We start from the raw sequence: 24,155 nt of genomic DNA, 5'->3' as shown, positions 1-24,155 counted from the left end.
GTTGTTTGTTATGTAGTCAAATATTATGTTCATTTATCTTAAATACTGCCTTATGTTCACATTTGGGGATGCCAGTAGTTCATGTAATTATGTCACATGTATGTATTGTGATTTATCTGTATTGTGGATGGAGTAATAAGCACACATTAACAAATATGTTCTTTATTCTGTTTATTTACAGACCACACACACACACCACACCACACGCATCTACAAGTTCATACACGCATAAATGCATGCAAGTTGGATCTATGCCGTCTTTAAGGAACATTTAAGCACAAGGCAATGCAATCATCATCATCCAGTATCCATGCCCATTCCATGTATGTGGTTAGAAGACGTTAACATACAAGTTACAACTGGCTCCCCCTCTGCATATGACTGTAATCAATAAACCATTCAAGTATATTCCTTCTCCGGCTTTGGTGTTCTAACCAACACACCCAGACCAACTCAACTCCCCTATTCAAGAGCTAGCTATTACAGTCCTGAGCTATTCTCATTAACATTTTGGTTTGTGCTTTGAAACGATATTTTAGGCGTCGTGATGGGTAGTGCTGTCGCCTCACAGCAAAAAGGTGGCTGGTTCGAGCCTCGGCTGGGTCAGTTGCCGTTTCTGTGTGGAGTTTGCATGTTCTCCCCGCATTTGCGTGGATTTCCTCCGGGTGCTCCATTTTCCCCCACAGTCTAAAGATTGCGGTACAGGTGAATTGGGTGGGCTAAATTGTCCGTAGTGTATGTGTGTAAATGAGTGTCTATGGATGTTTACCAGAGATGGGTTGCAGCTGGACATATGCTGGCGGTTCATTCCGCTGTGGCAACCCTAGATAAATAAAGGGACTAAATCGAAAAGAAAATAAATGAATGAATGAATGAATGAATAAATGAATGAATGATTCAACAAGAACAAATGCTAAACTTATAGTAATTTCAAACCAGCATGACAATGACAATTTCAAATCAAACCAATGACAATTTGTAGACACATTATAGAAAATAACTCTTAACAGTGCAGTATATGCTGTTTCAGTATGTGCTGTAGTTTTTGTTTTTTTGTGAAGCAATAGGCACATTTTTATTTAAATGTGAAAATGTAAACCTAAAATTGGGATGGTTTTTCGTGAGCACTGAATGAGGCGTGAGGGCAGAATCATTTCCATTTGGTGTGATTTGTCTTCATTTGACTTGCATAGTAGCATTTACTGATCATTAGTGAGCACCGCCTTTCTAATCGGCATGGATTCTGTGGGCGTTGAAGAATGTAATTTTTTCTGTATTTATTTTTATTTTTTTTTACCTCAGGCATGTGCATACATTAATAATGTAACAAAGACAACAGTAATAAGAGTGTAGTACAATGGAAAGGCAGGCTCTGGACACAAAAAGATGAGCAAGTGCTTTGTTAAAGGTAATTTAAGCATTTTGAAATTTTATTTAGTTTTTCCTAAAAACGAAAAACATGTTTATAGTTTGCCTGTAATCTGAAATATATTCAAGTTTTTTTTTTTTAATTGAGATGATCAATTTCATTTTTTAAGCACTGTGAAAAAAATCACTGTCATTTTCTGCCAAGGCATTATCTGATTATTTACAGACATTTATTTTAACCCTAAAACAAAATGCAAAGCAACTAAAAAATGCAAACAATTGTATTAATTTTTGTAGAGATTTAGAGTTTTTTTTTCTTTAATAAAATGAATGCAAATTGTGCGCTGAGTGGCGCAGTAGGTAGTGCTGTCACCTCACAGCAAGAAGGTCTCTGGGTTGCTGGCTGAAACCTCGGCTCAGTTGGCGTTTCTATGTGGGATTCCTCCAGGTGCTCCGGTTTCCCCCATAGTCCAAAGACATGCGGTTCAGGTGAATTGGGTAGGCTAAATTGTCCATATTGTATGTGTGTGTGTGTGTGGATGGGTTGTGGCTGGAAGGGCATCCGCTGCGTAAAAACACGTGCTGGGGTTCATTCGGCTGTGGCAACCCCGGATTAATAAAGGGACTAAGCCAACAAGAAAATGAATGAATGAATGAATGAATGATAGAACAAATGAATGAATGAATGAATGATAGAACAAATGAATGAATGAATGAATGAATGAATGAATGAATGAATGAATGATAGAACAAATGAATGAATGAATGAATGAATGCAAATTGTCTGCCACCCAACTTTTTTTACCCTTCCCATCCCAGAAGAAAATGTGATACAGATAATTTTTAGGAAACTTATTTTTCCTTGGTATTGTTAAATTCTGGATTTTAAAAGCAACAACATACTCATTTAGAAATTGTATTTTTAATAACAAATTTATAAATGGACTAACTTGAAAACATAACAATTTTACCTATGCCTATAATCATTTGGATCATTTTAAATACAATGCGTCCATTTTTTTATAGATATGTGCTTGATTAAAATGTAAAAAATACCAACAATTAAATACATAAATAACAATGATTCATTATGACTTTGTGGCACACATTAAAAAATATTCATGTAGAGACTATTTTCTGCCTGAAATTGCTTTAAAAACATTACAGTTAATATAATGTTAAATGTGAAGGTTTGTTAGAGTTGACAACTTTTTGTTTTTTTTTTCGCTCATTGATTTATCTTAATCATTACAAAAAAAAGTTATTTATTATTAGTATTATTAATTATATGATTGAAGATGTAGTTTATATTACATGGTAACATTTATAAATAATAACTAATTTATTCTATTATTATTACTATTATTATATTAAGAATCATATTATAAGTCTTTATTTAAAGACGTAACCTAAAAGAATTACTATTATTATGATTAAATCAATGGCTTTTCTTCAAGATGGCAATTTGTGTAATTTTTTAAATTTGGTAATTAAAAAAAGATTATTATTATTAATATCTTAAAAGATTTTGAATTCATAAAATGGACTAATTTGAAAACATAATTTTACCTATGCCTATAATCATTCAGATCATTAAAAATATACTGTGTCCACCTTTTTATGGATATGTGCTTGATTAAAATGTTAAAAATACCAACAATTACATAAATAAATAACAATAATTTGTTATGATAATGTGACACTACATATAATCATGTGGGGACAAATTTAAGCCTGATAGCTTTGAAACATTACAGTTTTTTTTTTTTTTTTTTTTTTTTGCTGTGTCAAAGATGCTTTCTTCTTAAAAGATCTTTAGTGTAAAAACATTTTCTAAAGATCCAATGAAGAAACTTCTATTCACTGGAAAAGTTCCATGAACGAGCAGCACGATATTTGGAAATTTCACATTGCAATATTTTTTTCTCTGCTATATATATATAGCGATCTAAATACTACAAATTCACCAGATGACTTAAATTGTTTTGTATGGGAGAAGATTTTTAAATATCTTTTTTATGTAAACAAACTGAAGTCATAAACACAATGGAGCAAATATTAAAGTGAAATAAACAGCGCTTTATGGTTTTCTGGGGAGAGTCTAACAGTGTTCTGGTATAGAAATAAATAATAAAATGTAAAATAACATAGCATAGTCTTGATCATGTAAACAATTCAATAATTTTAATCTTTATTAAACTTCTTTATGCACTATTAAAATGCTTTAAATTCTCTTCAAATGATCACACAGTCACAGGCCTTAAAACATATACAGATGATTAACTTTCACTCTATGCTGCTTAAATTCTGACTCCACAAATCTTGTGTGTTTTACTTGTGGTTCCTGGTCATATATAATCCCAATGCAGCATAGCATATCTTGTAACGTTATTATTGCGGACGCACACATTGAAATCAATGCTAAAACGATGTATTGTGTAGCCCTATGGATGTTAAAAGTTCTTTATAGACCCACCTATATTTAAGAGTTTAATGATTTCTTTTAAAACTGACCAGATTAATCTTTGTAAAATACATTTAGTCTAATTGATCACCTTGGAGCCTCATTTTGAGGTATTTTTAGAGCTGTTTATTAGCACCTGATATGCATTCACCTCTGATCCTGTCTTCACACTTACAGTGAGAATAATAGGGCAGGTTTTCCTAATAAGTGTTTCTGCTTTCACACATCTCACACACAACGGCGAATTTAATGCATTTAAAGCAAATGTGTGAGACATAGCTGTAAAATTTAGCTCTGTTTGCGTGTTTGTTAATGAAAATTCTCAAAAGCTTGCGCTGTATTTCAGTTGGTTTTGTTCTGAATGGGTTTTTTAGGATTACAGCTGGTACCGGATTGCGATGTGGGTATCAGTCTGGACTTGCGGGATGCGTTTGAAAGCACATTAATGCCTCCAGCCGGAGCATCATTCATGCCTCTCTGGACCCGTTTGCTCTGAATCTGATCTCCATTAACCTTTTAGCCCCTAAAAGCCTGGGAGGAGCTTTCAAATGGCAGAAGAATGATGATTATGAGTGGCTGAATGTTAAATGTGAAAGTTTGTTAGAGTTGACGACAAAACTATAGCTTCAGTTTCTTATTTGTTTAGCTCGTTGATTTATCTTAATCATTAAAAAAAGGTAATTATTAATAGTATTATTAACTATATTAAGAATGAAGATTATGTTTATATTATAATGTCACATTTATAAATAATAATGAATTATATTATTATTACAAATGTTATTTTAAGAATCAAATCAATTCTATATTTAAAGACGTAATGGAAAATAATAATTACTATTATAATTTAATCAATGGCTTTTCTTTAATATTCCAACATCATTTTAAGATTTGATAATAACAATACATAAAGATTATTATTATTATTATTATTCATATTTAGGACTTTACATTCTTTATTGTTTTCTATTTATCTTTGATGTATTCTTTAAAATCTAACTCATATACTCATATACATTTTTTTAACTCAAATGGTTTGTAGCATTCAGTTCCCTCAAATGGTTTGAGTTGCTTTAACTTACAGGGTTTTACAGTGCTCAGTTGGTTTAAGTTCTCTTCATTTATCTGGTTTTACTGTGCTCAAATTGCTTTGTTTACTCAAATGGATTAAGTTCACAGTACTCATTAGGATTAGTTTTTGAACTTAAATAGTTTGTTGCAATTGGTTTCCTCAAATGGTTTGATCTTAACATATTGGGTTTTACAGTGTGTAGACAATTTTATAATTTTTATTTTCTAATTCAATTGAGTCCTACTTTTTATATATCTTTAAATTATTTTAATGCGAATTTTGTAAATAGTTACCTATTAATTAGTAAAATATATTATTAATATTGTTGTTATTATCATTATTAATATTATTACAAATAAATTGTAGTCTTGATAATATTGATTGAGGTTGGAAGGTCAACTGCTGAGTGAAACATGCAAGATGGTTCATTCCGCTTTGGCGAACTAATAATCAGGCACAATCAAGGACAGTCGAAAGTAAATGAATGGAAGAATGAATAATATTAATAATTCTGTAGTATTCTCATGGAAAATCTAACTCACAAAGTTAAAGTTAAAAATAAGGCATTCGTTAGGGCATCCACTGCATAAAATATAACTGCCAGAGTAGTTGGTGGTTCATTCCACTGTGGCAACCCCTGATAAATCAGGGACTAATCAGAAGGAAAATTCATTAATAATACTGATAAATTGTAATAATCAGTAATATTCTTATGAAAAATGTAAATCACAAATTGAATGGAACAAAAAAATAAGGCATTTGTTTTATTTAATAATATTATTGTCATTTACATAGGCTAATCTTTCTATTCGGCGCCCTATATTCGAGGATTGTCAATGCTGTCTGAAATCATGAATGCAAGGCTCCATCTCCCGCCTCCTCCTCCTCCTCTTTTTCGTCCCGCCTCCATATTAATCAGATATTGGCGGATCGGGGCTCCACCGGAACGGGCTTTGTCATGCGCTTCTGCCGCTGCTCAAACCGGCTGCGAAAGTGAGCGCGAGCCGCGGTTCTTCTGTTGCTTTCAAAACAAACGTTCTCGATCGCGGAACAGATTTACACTGCATTCAGAAGTGCAGAAGGAGGATATTGCTGAAAGTTGGCGTTTTTTGGTGAGTTCCTCTGGCGTATATTTGCGGGGCTTTTGTCTCTGATGTCTGTTGCTTTGTTTAGCGGCTTGTGCAGTTGGGTCACATGAGTTTATTTTGATAGTGTTTTCGCGAGGATTTCAGTCCTGACTAGTTCAGTTAGTTCACTGAATGAGCAAGAGCAAAGCACTACTTTATTTCTCTATTTGCGAAAAGCATTCATTGAGCTGAAAGACTATGGCAAGCCGTTTTTATATTTATTTCTTTAATCAAACAGTTATTTTACTATAGTATTTATTTTTATTTACAGGCAAGTAAAGCAACAGTGTCTAGTTTCTTTATTTTATTTTTAATATTGTTACTATTCATTAGATTCTAGTAGCTACTTAATATGATAATGTTTATTTACAGGTAGTTTGTTATTAATTTGTTGCATGCTTATACTCATTAGCTACTAGCAGCTTCTTTTTTTAATAGCAACTTCCTGACTTAAATTTGACTAAATAATTAACAGCAACAACTGGAATATATGCATGTCTGAATAATGAACAAACAACAAATCAACATATAAAATAAATAGGAAAAACAGGAAAAACTATTCCATAACAAAGGAAGAGATAGTCACTAAGGAAATCAGGGAATATTAATTACCAACTGAAAAGATGTTTATTATTATTATTATTATATAGTAGGGCTGTGCGATGTAAGCAAAATATCTAATTGCATTTTTAATTTTATTTATTTAATTTTTTTTGGACAGATATTGCGATTGTGATTTAATCTGAGATTTAATTTTGTAGTCAAGCTTCAGCTTAATAATCTGTTAGCAGTGGCAACAATTCTGCGACAGCTCTTAAAAATGACATGTTTTTAATCGGTGTCTGTAAGTTTAAAACCAAAATATTCCCACATTATCAATGCTCTTTCTGTTAATGATTCTGAAGCAGCAGACACCATTATCCCACTTGTTCACGCTTTTCTGTTTTATTTTTTTTTATTGTGGGCGTAGTAGTTCTGCATAGTTCGTTTTTGCTCCATTTTGATTGGGCAGAATGAAAGTTTGCTTACTCAACTGGCTAGTAAGACTGTCACACACAAACGGCAGTCACGCATTTGCTCTGGGAGGGGTAAATTAAGTAATACATATTTATTTCGTAACGCAGGCTTAACTAATTGCAACGTTTCAAATTGCCATTCGATTTCGATTATTTGCAATCCTATTATATAAAAAATATTCAAAGATGATTCCTTGGAATTACTCAATTTTTTTTACGTCAAGGGGTTGTAAATAATTTATTTGGGCTGAATTTAAACAAACAAATTAAGTTGAACATTATTAAACTTAATTTGTTTGTTTAAATTAAAAATAAATTGTTTGCAACAGTTCTGCAAGCAACACTTTTTTAGTGTAGTACAGAAATGAACTACATATTAATTGTTTTAAAAGTGCCAATAACATAAAAATTGATAGAACAGAGGATATGCAGAAGTATGCAGAAGGCTTCCGGTGAACTGTATGTTGTTACAAAATCTTTAAGGTTAAAAAGTTTAAGGTCTATTTTCTTTAAAAATCATTGATATGCACTGCCTGATTGATATACGATATAAAGCGGATTTCAGAATGTACAAGAAGCACTACATTAAATCTGCGCCATGTCTTTAAAAGATGAACATTTATTTTACTCCAGTATTTTCATTGGAGTTTTATCAATAGCCTGCTGATTATGGGCGTGAGCATGTACATGGCTTTTTATCTCGTTTTAAGCTTGAACAACTAAATGAATGCTGAAGTCTGTTTAACTGATTATATTTTAATTACGTTACAACATCGATGCTGTAAAAGAATCGTATATAATTGAAAAAAAGTCACATTAACCGTTCAGCGGAAGTTTATTGGTATGGGAAGAAACACTAGCTGTGCATATACCCTATTAACTTTAATATGGCTTGCCACAAAAATAATCCTTATAAGAGATCATATTTGAATATGCTGATGTACTGTATTGATTTTACTAAATAGTGTCTGTCAGTTTGTGGTTTGTGCTAAATTTACAGATGATTTTAATTTAGCGTGAAATTATTACACAAATTATAGCCATTATTATTTAATAATTGATAAACCATAGTCAGTTTTCAGTCTGGAGTATAATTCCTAACTTTTTTATGTGTCCAGAAGCTGCACGAATGAAGCTGTTTTGACTTCAGCTCTTTAACAGATTGCATTGTTTGATTAAATTGCCTGGGGCTCAGAGGGAACCCTATATCCCTTTTTACCACACACACACACACACACACACACACACACTCCCAGGCATAAGCATTCACTCACACATTTACTCTTTTCGGCGTTGCTCCCCCACAACATGTGGTTCTAGTTCCTGCTGAGCTGAAGCCGCAGTCAGCCGTAGACAGATTACCCTAGCGTTCAGGTCTGCTGTGGGGCCAAATGTAAATATTGTGGAAGAGATGGAGTAATTAGCCTGGTTTTGCACGGACACCTTTGTCCATATCGGCTGTAACCTCTCTCGCGACCAGACGCAGGGTTGAAGTGTGTGTGTCGTTGAACTGAAAGTCAACCTGGAGGTCACTGGGTCACCTTTTGATTAAGGGACTGCTTTAAATTGCGCTTCATTTATAAATTAATTCAGAGATAGGATGGTTGAAGCTCTCCTTTACATTGTTCTTGACTGAGAAAGGGTTTACGTTTGTCGTATTGTGCTTAAAGGGGTAGTTCACAAAAACAGAAAATTCTGTCATCATTTATTGACCCTTTGCTTGTTTCAAACCTACAGTTTTATTTATTAGCCTGAATTATTATAGATATTTTTCCCAATTTCTGTTTAACGGAGAGAAGATTTTGTCAACAGATTTCTAAATATAACAGTTCTAATAAATGATTTCTTTTCACTTTGCTGTGATGGCAGTACATATTTTACTAGATATTTTTCAAAATACTAGTATTCAGCTTAAAGTACAATTTTAAGACTTAACTAGGTTAATTGGGCAAGTTAGGGTAATTGGGCAAATCATTGTAAAACACACTAAAAAATGCTGGGTTATTTAAAGAGCCCATATTATACATGAAATAGGGTCATATCTTGGTTGTAAGGGTCTCCAACAACAGTTTAATATGCATGCAAGGTCAAAAAACACTTTCATGGTCTTATAATCTGCATTTATTTTTACCTAATTATCCCAGCGACTCCTGTATGAATCGTTCAGGGATTCATTTGTTCCCAAACCCCTTCTTAGCGCGAAGCTAATCTGCGCTGATTGGACCAATGACAGTCTGTTGCGATTGGTCGACTGCCTTCAGTCAGAGAATGAAATGCCAAACAGCTACTCAGCAATATAAAAGTAATCACAATTCATACACGCTCGATAGTGTAGGCGTGGATTTTAGCTGCCAGTGGGTCAATGTAAATACAGACTATGGACTTGAAAATTCAGACGACTAACTATTTTATTGAGCAAAAACTCCAAAAACAGTTAGGAGATCTCCTAGCTTCTCACTCTGCTCTTTTCACAGACACACACACACATATTGCACACACTCACACACACACACACACACACACACACATACGCACTTAACCCTGCTCCGCGCGCACACACACACACACACACACACACACACACACACACACACACACACACACACACACACACACACACACACACAAACACACACACACACATCTCCGGACGACAGCGCGCACACACGCACACACAGACACACACACTACTCCCCGTCCACGGAGCTCCGTTAACAAAGCAGCACGCGTCGCGTTTTTAACGTGACTTTGCACGCGATAAGAGAATATAGCCAGTTAACCTGATACAGTACACGCGGTTACAAGTAACAAATCACAACTAAATACATTTGCAAGCTGGAGTCAACGAGGCAACTTTAATCGCACATACTTACACTTGAGAAATGGAGGAAGAAACCCATCCTGACGTCTATCAGTAAGTTACTCTTTACTGATCCTTCCTTTAACAAACGCTGATGAAGTATTCTTTGTAGCATGTAGTTTCCAGAAGTTTCCAGTAGTTTCCAACTGCTTGGCTATAATGCTGAGGTTTCATCTTTGGGTAGAGACTCAATATATCCATCTGCAGTGTGACTTCAATCGACCGGCATGTTTGTGTGTGTGTGTTTGTGGGTGTGTGTGTGTCTGGGTTACTGCGTCAGAGGGCGGGGCCTCAGGTTTGAAATCTCCCAGGTTTGCGCGTGCACGTGAATAACTTGGTTTCGTTCGTACGTCATGGCGAAACACCTAATGAATCGGTATCAAGGCGACTCGTTTGAAGCACTACGAGTCGACTCTTTTTTAGATGAATCAACCGTTTTTAACACTGTACACTAACAGATTTAAGCCTTAGCTGGATACTCCACTTCACTTAGAGCTGTGTTACACACTACATGGAGGGGAATTTTCAAAAACCCATAATATGGACTCTTTAAGCTCAAATTGGGTAAAATATGGACTTACCTGAACATTGGGTTAAATTATGTTCTATTAATTGAATAAAAAAAAAAATGAACCCAGGAGATGGGTCAGTTCCTGTAACACCTAATATTGGGCTGAAATAGCCCATCATTTAGAGTGCAGTGGTTTGTTCTGTAGACAATTGAAAAAATATATGACTTAAGAAGTCTAATAATACCTTAAAATGATTTTTAAAAATTGTACAAAACAACTGCTTTTATTCTAGCCAAAATGAAACTAGTAAGACTTTCTCCAGAAGAAAAAAAATCCTTGCTCTGTAAAAGATCATTTAAGAAATATTTAAAAAAGAAAGAGATCAAAGGAGGGCAAATGATTTTGACTTCAGTTGTATATGAGTTTCTTTCATCTGTTAAACACAAAAGAAGATATTTTGAAGAAAGCTGGAAACCTGTAACCATTGACTTCCATTGTCTTCGTTTTTCCTACTGTGGAAGTCATGGTTACAGGTTTTCAGCTTTCTTTAAAAAATATTGTGTTTGGAAAGAATGTGCTATATCATATAAAAGTGCTATATCTAAATGTATGGGGAGAATCATCAAGTGGTAATAATAAACGTTTACAAAGCAATGTAATGATTTCGAATGTCATGATCACAATATATATATATATATATATATATATATATATATATATATATATATATATATATATATATATATATATATATATATATATATATACGTGCCTTATATCCGATGGCAGACAAGTGATATTTTTTTTTATAAATTGTTAAAATATTGGTTCCTGTGATGCAGCAGATGTGATCCAGAGACTTTTTTGTACACCATGATTTTATATAAAACAACAAATATTTTCTCAATTCAAATGATTAGCAGCTCGGACCCGGAAACAGTATTTCATTCGTCACCGATACATGACGACTTAACAAGCGGATATCGAGAGCACGCATATTGTCCAGCGCAGTCTTTGCGCGTTTGCATACCCATGCACCTCGCAAAAATGTAACTACACTTTGCGAAAACGTGTAGGGCAAACTCTGTGTTTGGTAGCGTTGACATGTATATAGGCGGAAAGCCGCGGGACAGCAGAGAGCAAGTTGGAGCGAGTGTTTGGCAAGGAGCAAGTCCTGTGGAGGAGCTGTTTTGTGTTCACCACACCTTATGATTAAAGTTGTTGCACGTCCGCCTGTTCCTGCCTCTGAATGAGCACGTTTCAGTTTCTTGTACATTAAGGTAGCAAGGTAAACAAAACAAGAAACTCGACATAGAGGAACAAAAAAACCCACTGCCAGCCAGCTTTTTAGAAGTGTTTTTACAAAGCAACACAAACAGCATGCAGAAGTATACCAATGCGTGGCTACGGTTTTAGGCAATGTGTGTTTTAATGTCAGTTGTTTAACATTGATGTTCAATAAATACTCATAGATAGTAGTTTGTGTTTGTTCAATTATTTTTAATGCACTTTTCATTCAAAAATCTCTGACTTGTAATATGTGAGGATATTTACTGTACAAAACTTGTCAGTGAACTACGAAGGCAAAAGGCAAAAAAATTATAAAAAATAAAATTATCGTTCATTAATCGTAATCGAGTTAAAATATTAAATTAATCAAAATTTAGATTTTAGGCCAATTCGCCCAGCTCTGAAAGACACCCACAAAGATTTGTAAACACTAGAGGGAGAGTAAACGTTTGGGTGACCTATCATTTTAACAAGCTCGATTCCTCGCGTGTTTGCTTATATTCATAAGATATTTGAATGAGAATCGGCCTGAAACTCAAATAAAAGAAAACACTTGTCCATTCGCCGCACGCTTTCTCTGGTCTCCTCATTAAAGCTCTGCTTCTCAGGCTTCATTTCTCTTCTGGTTCCCCTCTCGAGGCCCAGGAGAGCAGCTGCACGGAGGCTCTGTGAAAACTCCCAGATGTACTTAGCAAAGCTGACTTCTGCTGACCGTCCGTCAGCCGCACTGAAATATGAGACACTTCTCTGATCGCAGAGATCACCACTGTATTAGCACAGTTTGGTCAAAGACAAAACGTTGAAATTTGGTGTCCACATCAAATTAAACTGACAAAGATTTTTGTACGCAGAGCATATTAAATGCAGGTAAAATAATGTTCTAATAGCTTTTTAAAGGGGCCAATAATATTGACCTTAAAATAAGTTTCAAAAGTTCTAAATTTTTATTCTAGCTGAAATAAAACAAGTACGAATTTTTTCGTAAGAAAAATGTATTATAGGTAATACCCTGAAAAATGCATTGCTCTATTAAACATAATTTGGCAAATGATTGAAAAAGAATAACAGATTCCCAAAAGGGGTAATAATTTTGACTTCAACTGTGTATATAGTTGTGTGTACAGTTATATAGTGTGTGTGTGTGTGAGAGGTTTCTTGGTATGTTTTAATAAGCATTGTCTGTGTTATAATTATAGTGTTATTAAGTCCTAAGGATGGGGATTGTTGACCCAAAAATTAAAATCCCACTCATGTGGTTCTAAACTTTTCTTGTTTTCTTTCTTCTGTTGGACACAAAGCAAGATATTGTGAAGAATGTTGGAAAAAGCAGCCATTGACATAGAATATACAAAAGAATTACTACGGAGGTCAATGGCATTCTTTGGCATTCAACATTCATTAAAATATCTTCCTCTATGTTGAACAGAGGAAAGAAACTCAAACAGGTTTAGAACAAGCAGTAGAAGAATAAATGATGACAGTTTTTTCATTCTTAGGTGAACTATGCCTTTATTGAAAGGACGCAGGATTTTTGTCCTGCAGTTTGTTAGAGGAAATTCAGTGTAACAGGATTAAGAAGTTCTTTTTAAATCATATAAAAAGATTCATTCAACAGTCATCAACTTTGAAGACATCATATAAAAAGCATTTACTCAACAGTCATTAACTTTGAAGACTTTGTGGTGCTGCAGGAAAGTGAGTCAGTTGCTTTAAATATTTAATAATTGCATTATTTTATGGCGTGGTATCCTACAAGCCAACAGCATTCAGTAAATGCCAAAAAACGTATTTATTTTATTTGATGATTTGAAAAACAAGTGTATATTGTGAATAATTATGATTAAGTTTTCTATTTTAGCTTACAAATTGATATAGGTGACTGGCTGAAAGCTTGCAATAAATGCTAGAGTCATTTCTTTTGTCAAAAAAAATTATCTGTTGATTCACATTTTTATCCACAGACTTAAAATATTAGCATTTTGGGCCATGGCATTAAGATTCATTATTGTTGATCGGATCACAAGTGGACAATGCTAAATACAGGTGTAAACAGTGCAATCTTATTTTGCGATAATAGAGCAAAAGATCTGTATAAATAAAGAGATTAAGGGTAAAAGAGATTCAAATGTCAGGTGTAAATGGAAATGATCCTTCCAATCAAAACTAAAATCAAACAGGACCAAACAACCTTGTATATATTTCAGATCCCTGGGAAGGGCAGCACTAACAAGAATGTTAAACCTAAGAAGGCAAAAAGTTCTGTTTTTATTTTACAAAGCTGTGAATGAAAGCAAAACACGCTTTAGATTGAAGTGTAATGTTTCCATACCACACAGCTTGAAGGGCTGATGAAGACAGCCATGAGAATCATAGGGAAAAGGGAATACCGATCCTTACAATCTCTCTATGAGCAACCTCTTTGGGATGAAGCTATTAAAATATTAGCGGATATTGGTTTATTTTGTTATAAGAGTTATGCCTTCTGGTGGACGATACAGGTTGCCTGTGTGCAGATACAATCGCTTTAAGAAATGTTTTTACCTACGTTAATTAGACTTTTAAATAGGAATTATTTGGGTGGATGATTAAATGCTTTATGATTTTATGATTTTATTGGGGATTTTGGGTTTTTTGATATCTCCTTTTTTTCAGTGTATGCAAATGTGGGCCTAGAATGTGGGGATTGTGTGGGGGCGATAAAGTGTAAACAAACAAACAAATAATAATATTTTATAGAGTGTAAACAAACAAATAACAATACTTTAGTGTAAACCAACAAACAAATTATATTTTATAGTGTAAACAAACAAACTATAGTATTTTAAAAAGTGTAAACAAATTTGCTGCATAAAATATATGCTAAATAAGTTGGCGGTTCATTCCGCTGCGGTGACCCCAGATTAATAAAGGGACTAAGCCAAAAAGAAAATGAATGAATGGAAATGTAAACAAACAAATAATATTTTATAGTATAAATGAACAAACAAAGTTTTATAAAGTGTTAACAAACAAACAATATTATTTTATAAAGTTTAAACAAAAAAAGATAGTATTTCATAAAGTGTAAAAAAGAAATAATAATTCATAAAACGTAAACAAACAAATAATAATATTTTATAAAGTGTAAACAAACAAACAAATAATATATGAGTGTAATCAAATAAAAATAATATTTTATAAAGTGTAAACAAACAAATAATATATCAAAGTGTAAACAAACAAATAACACAATTGCATAAAGTGTAAACAAACAAATAACACAATTGTATAAAGTGTAAACAAACAAATAATATTTTATAAAGTTTAAACAAACAAACAAATGGTATCATTTCATAAAGTGTAAAAAAACCAACAAATAATATGTTTAATGCATTATTGTATTCTATGGCCATGAACAGGGAGCGGTAGTATCGAGCTACTGTGTTTTTGGATATTGAATATGCGTTGGCTTTTGCTGCAGCATTTTACACCTTCGCTGATGGGTTTGTTGATGATAGCTGCAGATATTTGATATTCCATTTATTGTGGAATTTTTTATTAATTTTTTTTTACCTTTTTGAGGAAAGTTGAACATTAGGAACATTTGGTTTTGCGAGACAGGATGTGTGCATGGAGATGAATTTTTTATTAGCAAACTCGCATGGATGCATTTGATGAATTTCTAATGAACTTCTAACTGACTGCACTGCCTATTGTCTGTGATTCATGTACATCTGCTTGACTAATCCAGTTTTTCAGTATATTACACTTTCCTTCATTTGAAAAACTCGCGCATTACCCTGAAATCATTTAAAGAAAAGACAAAGCGCTTTAATGACATTGCACTTCTAATAAAAACATAAGATGCTCTTTTTCTTTAAATGAGACTATAAAGTAGGGGCTGCATTTTGAAGCAGCAACAAAATGAATAATGCATTAAGTTGCCTGCTCAGAAATATTCATAGGCAATTGTTTGTTGCTCGGTGCAAGATAAAATTGGCTTTGAAATAAACGTGAGCCGTGAACTGCTCGCACACCCGTCACATTTGTCCCACAGCTTGACTCGGCTCACAGAGGTGGAGAAGGGGGTTGTTGCTTCTCTCTAATGAGGATTACCTGTTGGCCTCCGAAAAGAGTCTTTTGACCGGAGCGCCGGTGGGGGGAGGCCCACAAAACAATGGGCTGCTGAAAAGCGCATGCCTCCTGTGGGGGCACAATAGGCCGGCTGAAACGCTCCTGAAGAGAGCCTGAGACAACTCAATTTTTGCGCTCCCCGTTTTTAAATAGCCGCTTTCAGGTCTGTAATGTGACGCTTCTGATAAGCTTAACGGCCTCTGAGAAAAGTGAATTCAGCAGTACGAGGAGTGTTTAAAAGATCAGATCTAGAGAAAAATCTGTTTTTGGTGCTTAATTTGGTTTGATTTTCTTAATCCAGGCAGAATGAGAACTCATTTGATCCTCGCTGCATAAAGTGTTTCATTTATTTTGCATTAATTTTTTAAATTCCAATACAAAATAAAATGATTAAAAAAAATGTATTTAGTATTTAGAAAATTTTATGAATAAAATATGAGTCCCTGTGTGTTGGGAGTTGGGCTTGCCTTATTGACATGCATTCGATGCATATTCCATGATGATGCCAACGGGATGGTGCTTTATGTGGGTGAACTTATTGCAGTGAGATTTAATCAGTTCCTGTTGAATATCAACATTAATCATCTCATTTAACTTGTGGATATTGCCCATAGCCAGGCCCAAACGGAATCTGCAGATTTTTACAGATTTTTAGACCATCATTGAGTCTATTTATTTATCTGTGTAAATGTGCCTAGATTTATATTTATTCAGTGTTTTAAATAATTTCATGAATATTATTGACTAATATGAAAGTGTTCAATTGATCTATTTACAATACAGTTTGTAAAGTAATATTTTCTGTCTTTTAGTAGACATATTACATGAGAGACTTGCTTTGTTCAACAAATTAGTGCATCTAGATGGATTAAATAAAATAAATAAAAGTTAAAAAACTATTATTTTTTTCTTCAGTTATTACGTTTATAGTTGTGAAAATAATTCCGCATAAATCTTTTTTTTTTTTACAACATTCTCTTTAGGAATAGTAAAAAATGTCAGCAGATTCTGTTTGGCCCCACTGTTTTGACCCGCTATGTAACAGAGCCACATTTTTTCCCTAGATTCTGCTTTATTTTTTTGGACCAAATTCTGTTCCATTTCTTTCAATTTATTTTTATGTATTTTAAGTGTTTCTCATTATAATTTTATTAAAAAATTAATAATTTATCTATGCGCTCTGCACACCACAGGACATATAACAATTATAATTTTTTGCAATTAAATAGAGAGTCATTCATTAATTTTCTTTTCGGCTCAGTCCCTTTATTAACCTGGGTTCGCCACAGCGGAATGAACCCCTAACTTATCCAGATTATGTTTTACTTAGCAGATGCCCTTCCAGCTGCAACCCATCACTGGGAAAACATCACTCATACACACTCACTCAATCACATATATACACTACGGACAATTTAGCCTACCTGATTCACCTACACCACAGGTGTCAAACTCAGTTCCAAAAGGGCCGCAGCTCTGCACAGTTTCTGTTCCAACCCTAATTAAACACACCTGATCAAACTAATTGAGTCCTTCAGGCTTGTTTGAAACCTACAGGTAAGTGTGTTGGAGCAGGGTTGGAACTAAACTGTGCAGGGCTTCGGCCCTCCAGGGATTGAGTTTGACACCCCTGACCTACACCATATGTCTTTGGACTTGTGGGGGAAACTAACACGAACACATGGAGAACATGCAAACTCCACACAGAAATGCCAACTGACCCAGCTGGGGCTCGAAACAGCAACCTTCTTACAGTGAGGCGATTGTGCTTGTTGTTATTCATTCATTCATTTTCCTTTGGCTCCCTTTATTTATCAGGGGTCACCACAGCGGAATGAACCGCCAACTTATCCAGCATATGTTTTACACAGCAGATGCCCTTCCAGCTGCAACCCAGTACTGGGAAACATCAATACACTCTCACATTCACACACATACACTACGGCCAATTAAGCTTATTCACTTCACCTATAGCGCATGTCTTTGGAAACCAAAGCACCTGAAGAAATCCCATGCAAACACAGGAAGAGCATGCAAACAAACACAGAAATTCCAGCTGACCCAGCTAGGGCTCGAATTAGCGACATTTTTGCTGTGAGGCAACAGTGCTAACCACTGGGCCACCCATTGTTATTATTATATTATTTAAATGGTATTACTGTGTAATTTTATAACACTTTTTTTGTTTCGCTTTCTCTTTAGTCACTATCCCGAAGACTCTTCTGCCATCAGTGAGTCGACCGAGTCCATCTTGGCGCCCCATGCAGTCCCCTTACCGCCTGCCGCACCCCCTGCCGCCTCTGCCAGTGCGCAAGGGGGTACGAGGAAGGAGACCAAAGAGCCAAACCATCGCCATGCTGAAAGCAGCAGCTGAAGCCGCAGCGGCTGGAAACAGTCCATCACAGAACGGCCAATCACAGCCCACCAGCGCACACAAGAGTCCCATCAGCTCACCACTCACACCCAAACCATACAAGAAGAGAGGACCCAAACCAGGCAGCAAGGTACTACTGGTTTTTTTGTGTGTGTGTGTAGCTGGACGGGTCAGATAAAAGGTTTGCTAATTTGTTATTATTAAATAAAATGAAATATAGACCATTTCAATGTGGTCATGTAATTGGCACATGAACATTTCCTGCTTGTTACCAAACTGTTTCATAACTGTAACAAGAGGCAATTCAATCATAACTTAGTGTTAAAACAGCTTTCATAACATCATTTATCAATATTTGGCTATTTTTGGATTCTCGGAAGCTATAGAAATTAAACAATGTTGAACTAAAAATACGTTGGGACCAATGTTTTTGTTTACATCTCTCAAAATGGTCAATAAAGCTTCAATAATGAATGGCAAATCCGGTGAACTGTTAATAACGTTGAAGCGGTCTTCTCATTTTTCCCAGAACTGTATTTTGTTGTTCAATTATTTACATTTTATTGCTAACATTTTCAACAGTAGAACAATTCGTTTTGTTAACAGAATGAATACTAAAATAAATCATTCTAAATTTTAAATGACTGAATCCATAGTCTTCTTATTAAATTTTAATAAAGTTTACTACTTTTTTATAATGTTGACTACTAAAAACAATTAACTTACACTGCCCGTCAAAAGTTTAGGGTCAGTTTTTTTCATGTTTTTATAAAGAAAATTACTTTGTTTATCAAGGAGGCGTTTATTAAATGTAAAAAAAATTGTTACATATTTATTAAAATTTTAAATAACTGCTTTCTTATTGTGTGTAGTTTTAAATTAAATTACTACTCCAGTGATTATTGATTTTATTACTATTACCATTAATAATAATAATAATATTGACAAAAAAATTATAATTAGATTTTCTGTGTAATGACACTTAAAATTCATCTTTAAAATGACTGAAATAAATGATTAAATTAAATGACAAACTAATTTTGAACAGTTATTTCATAGAGCAATAACATTTCACAATTTTACAATTTGTACTGTATTTTTGATCAAATAAATGCAGCCTTGGTAAGCAGGATGAGCTTATTTTTAAGCATGTAAAAGTCCTAATGACCCCAATCTTTTGACCGGTACTGTATAACTACAAATAAATATGACTAAATTGTTTTCATATTTATTTGAACTTTAAACCAGTGGTACAAAATTTCAGTGAAAGTTATTATTTTCAGATTTAAAAAACTGTCGGTTGCTTAAGTAATAAAGGTATTAGTGTTTTTTTTATGTGTATGAATCTTTTTATTAAGGTTTTCAATAAAGAAACCCAAGTTATTATAACATACCATGGTTTTAGTTGCATTACAAAGAGGAAAAAATATAAAGTAAAGGTTAATATGAATAAAACACACATGAAAAAACTGTGCAAATAAGTATTTTATTGTTTAAAAAAATTGCTGTGCAAAATACTTATGATTAAATTATGTATGAATATATGAATTTTTATTAAAAAAAATTTGTTTTAACGAAACGAAAATAACTAATAGGTAAATCGATAAGTTCATTAAGAAAACAAAGTCAATGTCCGTTTAATGCCGTTTTTTGTTTCAGATGAATAAGATGGATAATTCAGATTGATAAGCTCTTTCTCAAAATATGTTCTTATGTTATAAAATACACACAAAAAAAATGATTCAATAAATTTACTACATTTTTTAAAGGTGTTGTAAACAATTTATTTGGGCTGAATTTATACAAACAAATAAAGTTGAACATTACCAAATTGAATTAGTTTGTTTAAATTCAGCCTATATAAATTGTTTGCAACAGTTTTGCTGAAATTCTTTATAATATATGTTAAACGTAACACATACAAACTTTTGACAGGTAGTGTACATTTTAAAAATAAACCAAACAAAGCTGTGTTTTGTGTATATCCAATAGTTAGTGTAAAACAAATGAATTATCTTCTATTAATACAGTATTCTGTTCCATATTAAAACCTAAAATGAAAATATAATTATAAATATAATAATTGAAAACATTTACAAATATTACAGTTGTATATAAATAATACTAAAATAAGTAATTAATGTACACACGTGTTATTGAAAACATGATTTAGTTTATTTTCCTGATTTCATACTTTATTTCTTGCTGTTTTTATTGAATCCATCATTGGTAGCCAACAAAATGGGTTTTAATAGCATAAAGAAGGGGATAAAATAAAGGAAAAGCCCCATTTAACTGATCATTACACATCTTTTGTTTGATTTGAGGGTGGGTCGTATGTCATGAGTGATTATCCAAATTAAACATTAACACATCTCCTATAATCTTTCCTCGTGAACGGTACATTAAACACACTGGCTTCACCTCATTTCAAGCAAGGGTCTGTCTCAATCCAGATAAGGCTTTTGTAGTCTCTGCCATTGTTTTGAGGGTCAGAAGGTGGGTTTGTTTTGTGAGAGTGTGTATTGATGTTTTATCCCTTGCTCTTTGTCTTTCACATTTACAGAGGAAACCAAAGGTTCCTCATTCACTTTCAAGCCCCATATTGTCCTCATCCGTGTCAGACGGGAGGCTGTCTAGCCTGCAGACAACAAGAGACTCGGGCGTTGTGTCTACAGGTAGGGTTCTATGCTTTTCACTATGCTATGCATTTATACGAGTGTGTTTTCATTTTAAAATGCTGTTTTTATAATCAAAACACTCATTATCCATATTAGTGTATCCTGCATTTCAGAAAAACAATCTTTATCCACACTGTACAGCAAAATCACATCATACAAAACCATTCTGATATAGTGTATATATCTTTGGTAGTGTGAGTGCAAAGTATATAGTCACTTATATTTATATTGAGTTTTGTTCTGAAGTGGGTAATGTTTAAAAGATTTGCTGCCAATTGAAATGTGTTTTATTTTTAGATTAATTCTAAATTCTTGTTTGATTTTGCGTTTAATATTTGTATATAGGCAAAAATGTTATATAATTTCATTTATAATAAAGAGGGTGATCTTTACTTTTTTACCAAATGCAGCTATACAGTCTTAATTATTTGCTGGTTTTGAATTGTGCTTTATATTTGCGGTCATCTCTTCTAGTTTGTGTCTATGTGAATAAACATGGTAACTCTGGGCCACACCTGGACCGTAAGCTGTTGTTACAGCTGCCGGATCATTTTGGGCCGGGCCCCGTGAACACGGTTCTCCAGCATGCGGTTCAGGCCTGCGTGGACTGTGCGTTTCAGCCCAAAGCTCTCTTCAGCTTCCTGCAGTCTCAGTCTGATGGTGGGGAAATCATCAGAGGTCAGTTTAAATCTCTTTCAGTGAGTCTTTGATTTAAAAAAGGCCTGTCTGTCGGTGAGGAAAAATACTTTTGAAAGACAAAATTGGTTTGAGTGTAATTCTAGTTTTAACAAATGCTTCATAATAATTTATGCTTTATAATAATAACTTGAAACTTTTTGATGCCTTATTAAAGGGGATCTATTATTCCCCTTTCTACAGGATCTAAAATAAGTCTTTGAAATCCCAAGAGTGTTTATGTAAAGGTGAACTCAAAATACTCCACAAATAATGTTTTATAACTAGAGCTGGGCCAAAAAACAACATCATATCAAATCGCAATAAAATTTATGTTGATAACGATGATAAGCTCTGGACATTTTTACTCGATATTGTTCCTAAGAGCAAATCACACAGTAGAAATACGCAACAACAGGAATCTATAATTGTAAATAAACCACATTTTTGGTCACTAAAAAATTATTGGTCGAAAATAGGTCATGCTGCATCACCCAGTATTGTTTAGCACGCTTTTTCACTTTCCCGCCAGCAGTTCACTTTTCCGCCAGCAGTATTCGCCTTCAGTCATAGTTCGTGATACTCTTTTAAAAGTGGAAGCATTACCAACTTATATCAAAATTTATATTGTTATCATTCAATATAGAAATAATTATAGAGATTGCATTTTTTCCATTTCACCCAGCCCTATTTATAACTCTTTGAAATTGTCCCTTTTACACCCTATTCACACGGGGCATCAGCACCAATGCTTTTCATTAACTTTAAATGGGTGATGTCAGCCATTGCCGAACAGCATTGTGGATCTGTTGGTGCTGTTACAGTGGAGTTGCTCGCTGCTGAAGTTGGGGATTTCTTTTCAAGTGCCAACGGACACGTCAGCCAATTAGATTCCTTTTTGCAAATACATCAGCTCACACAGTAGTTGATTGCGAACTAATTTCATTGGCTGACGCTGCTATGATGACCACGTCAGCCCCAACTTCAGACACTCTGTCAAGCGCTGACGCTAAAGCCCCATGTGAAGCTGCGGTTAGGCTTTGATCCTAATTGCGCCTTTTTGGTGACTGTCGCTCTAAATTCAAATGAGATTGCGCTCTTTTCAAACGAAGGGCGGAGCTACAAATGCCTGTGGGTCAGCATTCAGATTCAAAAACAAGACTAACGTTCTACGCTAATAAGGGTGAGATTGTCACCAATGGGCGGGGCTTTTCTACTATGATGTCATGTACAAAGGGAGAATGTCATTAGAAGCTGGATATATTCACAGACTGTTGGCCCACACTTGTTTAAACCCCTTATAAAAGTGATTTTTGCATAGTTGGTCCCCTTTGTTGAGTTATTATCCCCAGTATTTGACTGAAAATGGCTGAATTCTAGACCTGACCACAAATGATAAAAAATATAATAGTATTTATTAATTATTTATTGATAAATAACCTTAAGTTAATTGTTTACTTAATTTAGTCACCCCCCCTTTCCCTCCAAAAAAGTCTTATGATGAACTTATGATAAACCTAAATCCATACACTTTATACATAACTGAAGCCTACTTGAAGAGCAGAATGGGATGCATGTTTTAACAAAGTGGAAAGATTTATTTTTGCCCCGGGGAGTCAGAAGTGCCCCAGTCATCCAAAACCTGAATATAAGGCTTAATCTCTGTTTGAATTACTGTAGTTGTGTGTTATTTTAAGGCTGTCAACATGCATGTGCTTTACAATAAAAGAAGAAATGAAGATATGGGTGTGTATTTGACCTGAAAAGATAAGGGTGTGTGTTTGTTTAAAATGCAGCATGAGTCTGTTTGTGTGTGTGTGTGTGTGTGTGTGTGTGTGTGTGTGTGTGTGTGTGTGTGTGTGTGTGTGCACAGCTGATGTCGTCAGACTGCGAGTAATAAGGGCTGGCATCTGTGTGTAACCTGGTTTGGATCATTTAATTGGAGTGTCCCAGGGGAGATGCGTGTATGTGTGTGCGTGTCTATATTTGAGTGTTTGCAGGGGGTGGGGGCCACGCCATGACTCTGGGACCATCTGCTGCGATGCCATGGCCCCTTAATCACCACCCATTTAGCCAAATCAACCCCCTCGCCAACAATTTAAAAATGCTACGAAGAAAAAAAAATAAGCATTAGGAGCGTTGAGATTATGCACTTATGCTCTTTTTTTATCATTCATCATTATTGGAGATGCACGAATCTGCCAGCCAGAAGTTGGAACGGGGCAGTTTTTGCTCCAATTGCATGATTTAATTAAATTATTTTAATTTGATCAATCTCTCCAGCATACAAACTGCATTAAAATAGTTGTATAGTGCAAAATCTGCACAAAGCTAAAAATATATGACTGAACCGCCACAGAGGAAAACATGAGATATTCTTGCAAAATTTTATGATTTTTTTTCTTTTTTTGTGATAGAAAAGTAGGTATTGAACATGTTATGTTTTTTCCTGGGAATAATATTTTTAAAGGAACTGTCAAAATGGAATTGAACCAGATTTTGGTAAAAACTCAAACAATAAAAACATAAAAATAAAACAAATACAGCTTGATTTTCTTCCTCCGAAAGTATTTGAGAGTTTCCTTGGCTGCGTTTTGGATCAT

The 24,155-nt window shown here is 34.3% G+C and overlaps 2 protein-coding genes across 9 annotated transcripts in view; one reads left to right on the top strand and one right to left on the bottom strand.

Moving 5' to 3' along the window:
* The window catches only part of cdkl5 (cyclin dependent kinase like 5), a 141,268-nt gene that overhangs the window by 88,207 nt on the left and 28,906 nt on the right, over positions 1-24,155 (bottom strand). The gene's annotated exons all lie outside the window — the stretch shown is intronic.
* Positions 1-24,155, top strand: part of scml2 (Scm polycomb group protein like 2) — a 52,065-nt gene that overhangs the window by 14,035 nt on the left and 13,875 nt on the right. For 6 of the 8 annotated variants that reach the window (XM_073916875.1, XM_009306122.5, XM_003199502.7 and 3 more), the window contains 3 exons: positions 18,025-18,326; positions 20,763-20,874; positions 21,352-21,555. In XM_073916875.1, coding sequence (XP_073772976.1) covers positions 18,025-18,326; positions 20,763-20,874; positions 21,352-21,555 — 618 coding nt within the window. Of the gene's footprint in view, positions 1-5,852; positions 6,017-18,024; positions 18,327-20,762; positions 20,875-21,351; positions 21,556-24,155 lie in introns of those variants that run through there. The other 2 variants (XM_073916878.1, XM_073916877.1) reach the window with 1 other exon arrangement.

This window comes from Danio rerio, chromosome 11, assembly GCF_049306965.1.
Source record: "Danio rerio strain Tuebingen ecotype United States chromosome 11, GRCz12tu, whole genome shotgun sequence".
NCBI lineage: Eukaryota > Metazoa > Chordata > Actinopteri > Cypriniformes > Danionidae > Danio > Danio rerio.
The sequence above is the reverse complement of the archived record's forward strand: the minus strand, read 5'-3'. Positions and strand labels throughout refer to the sequence as shown.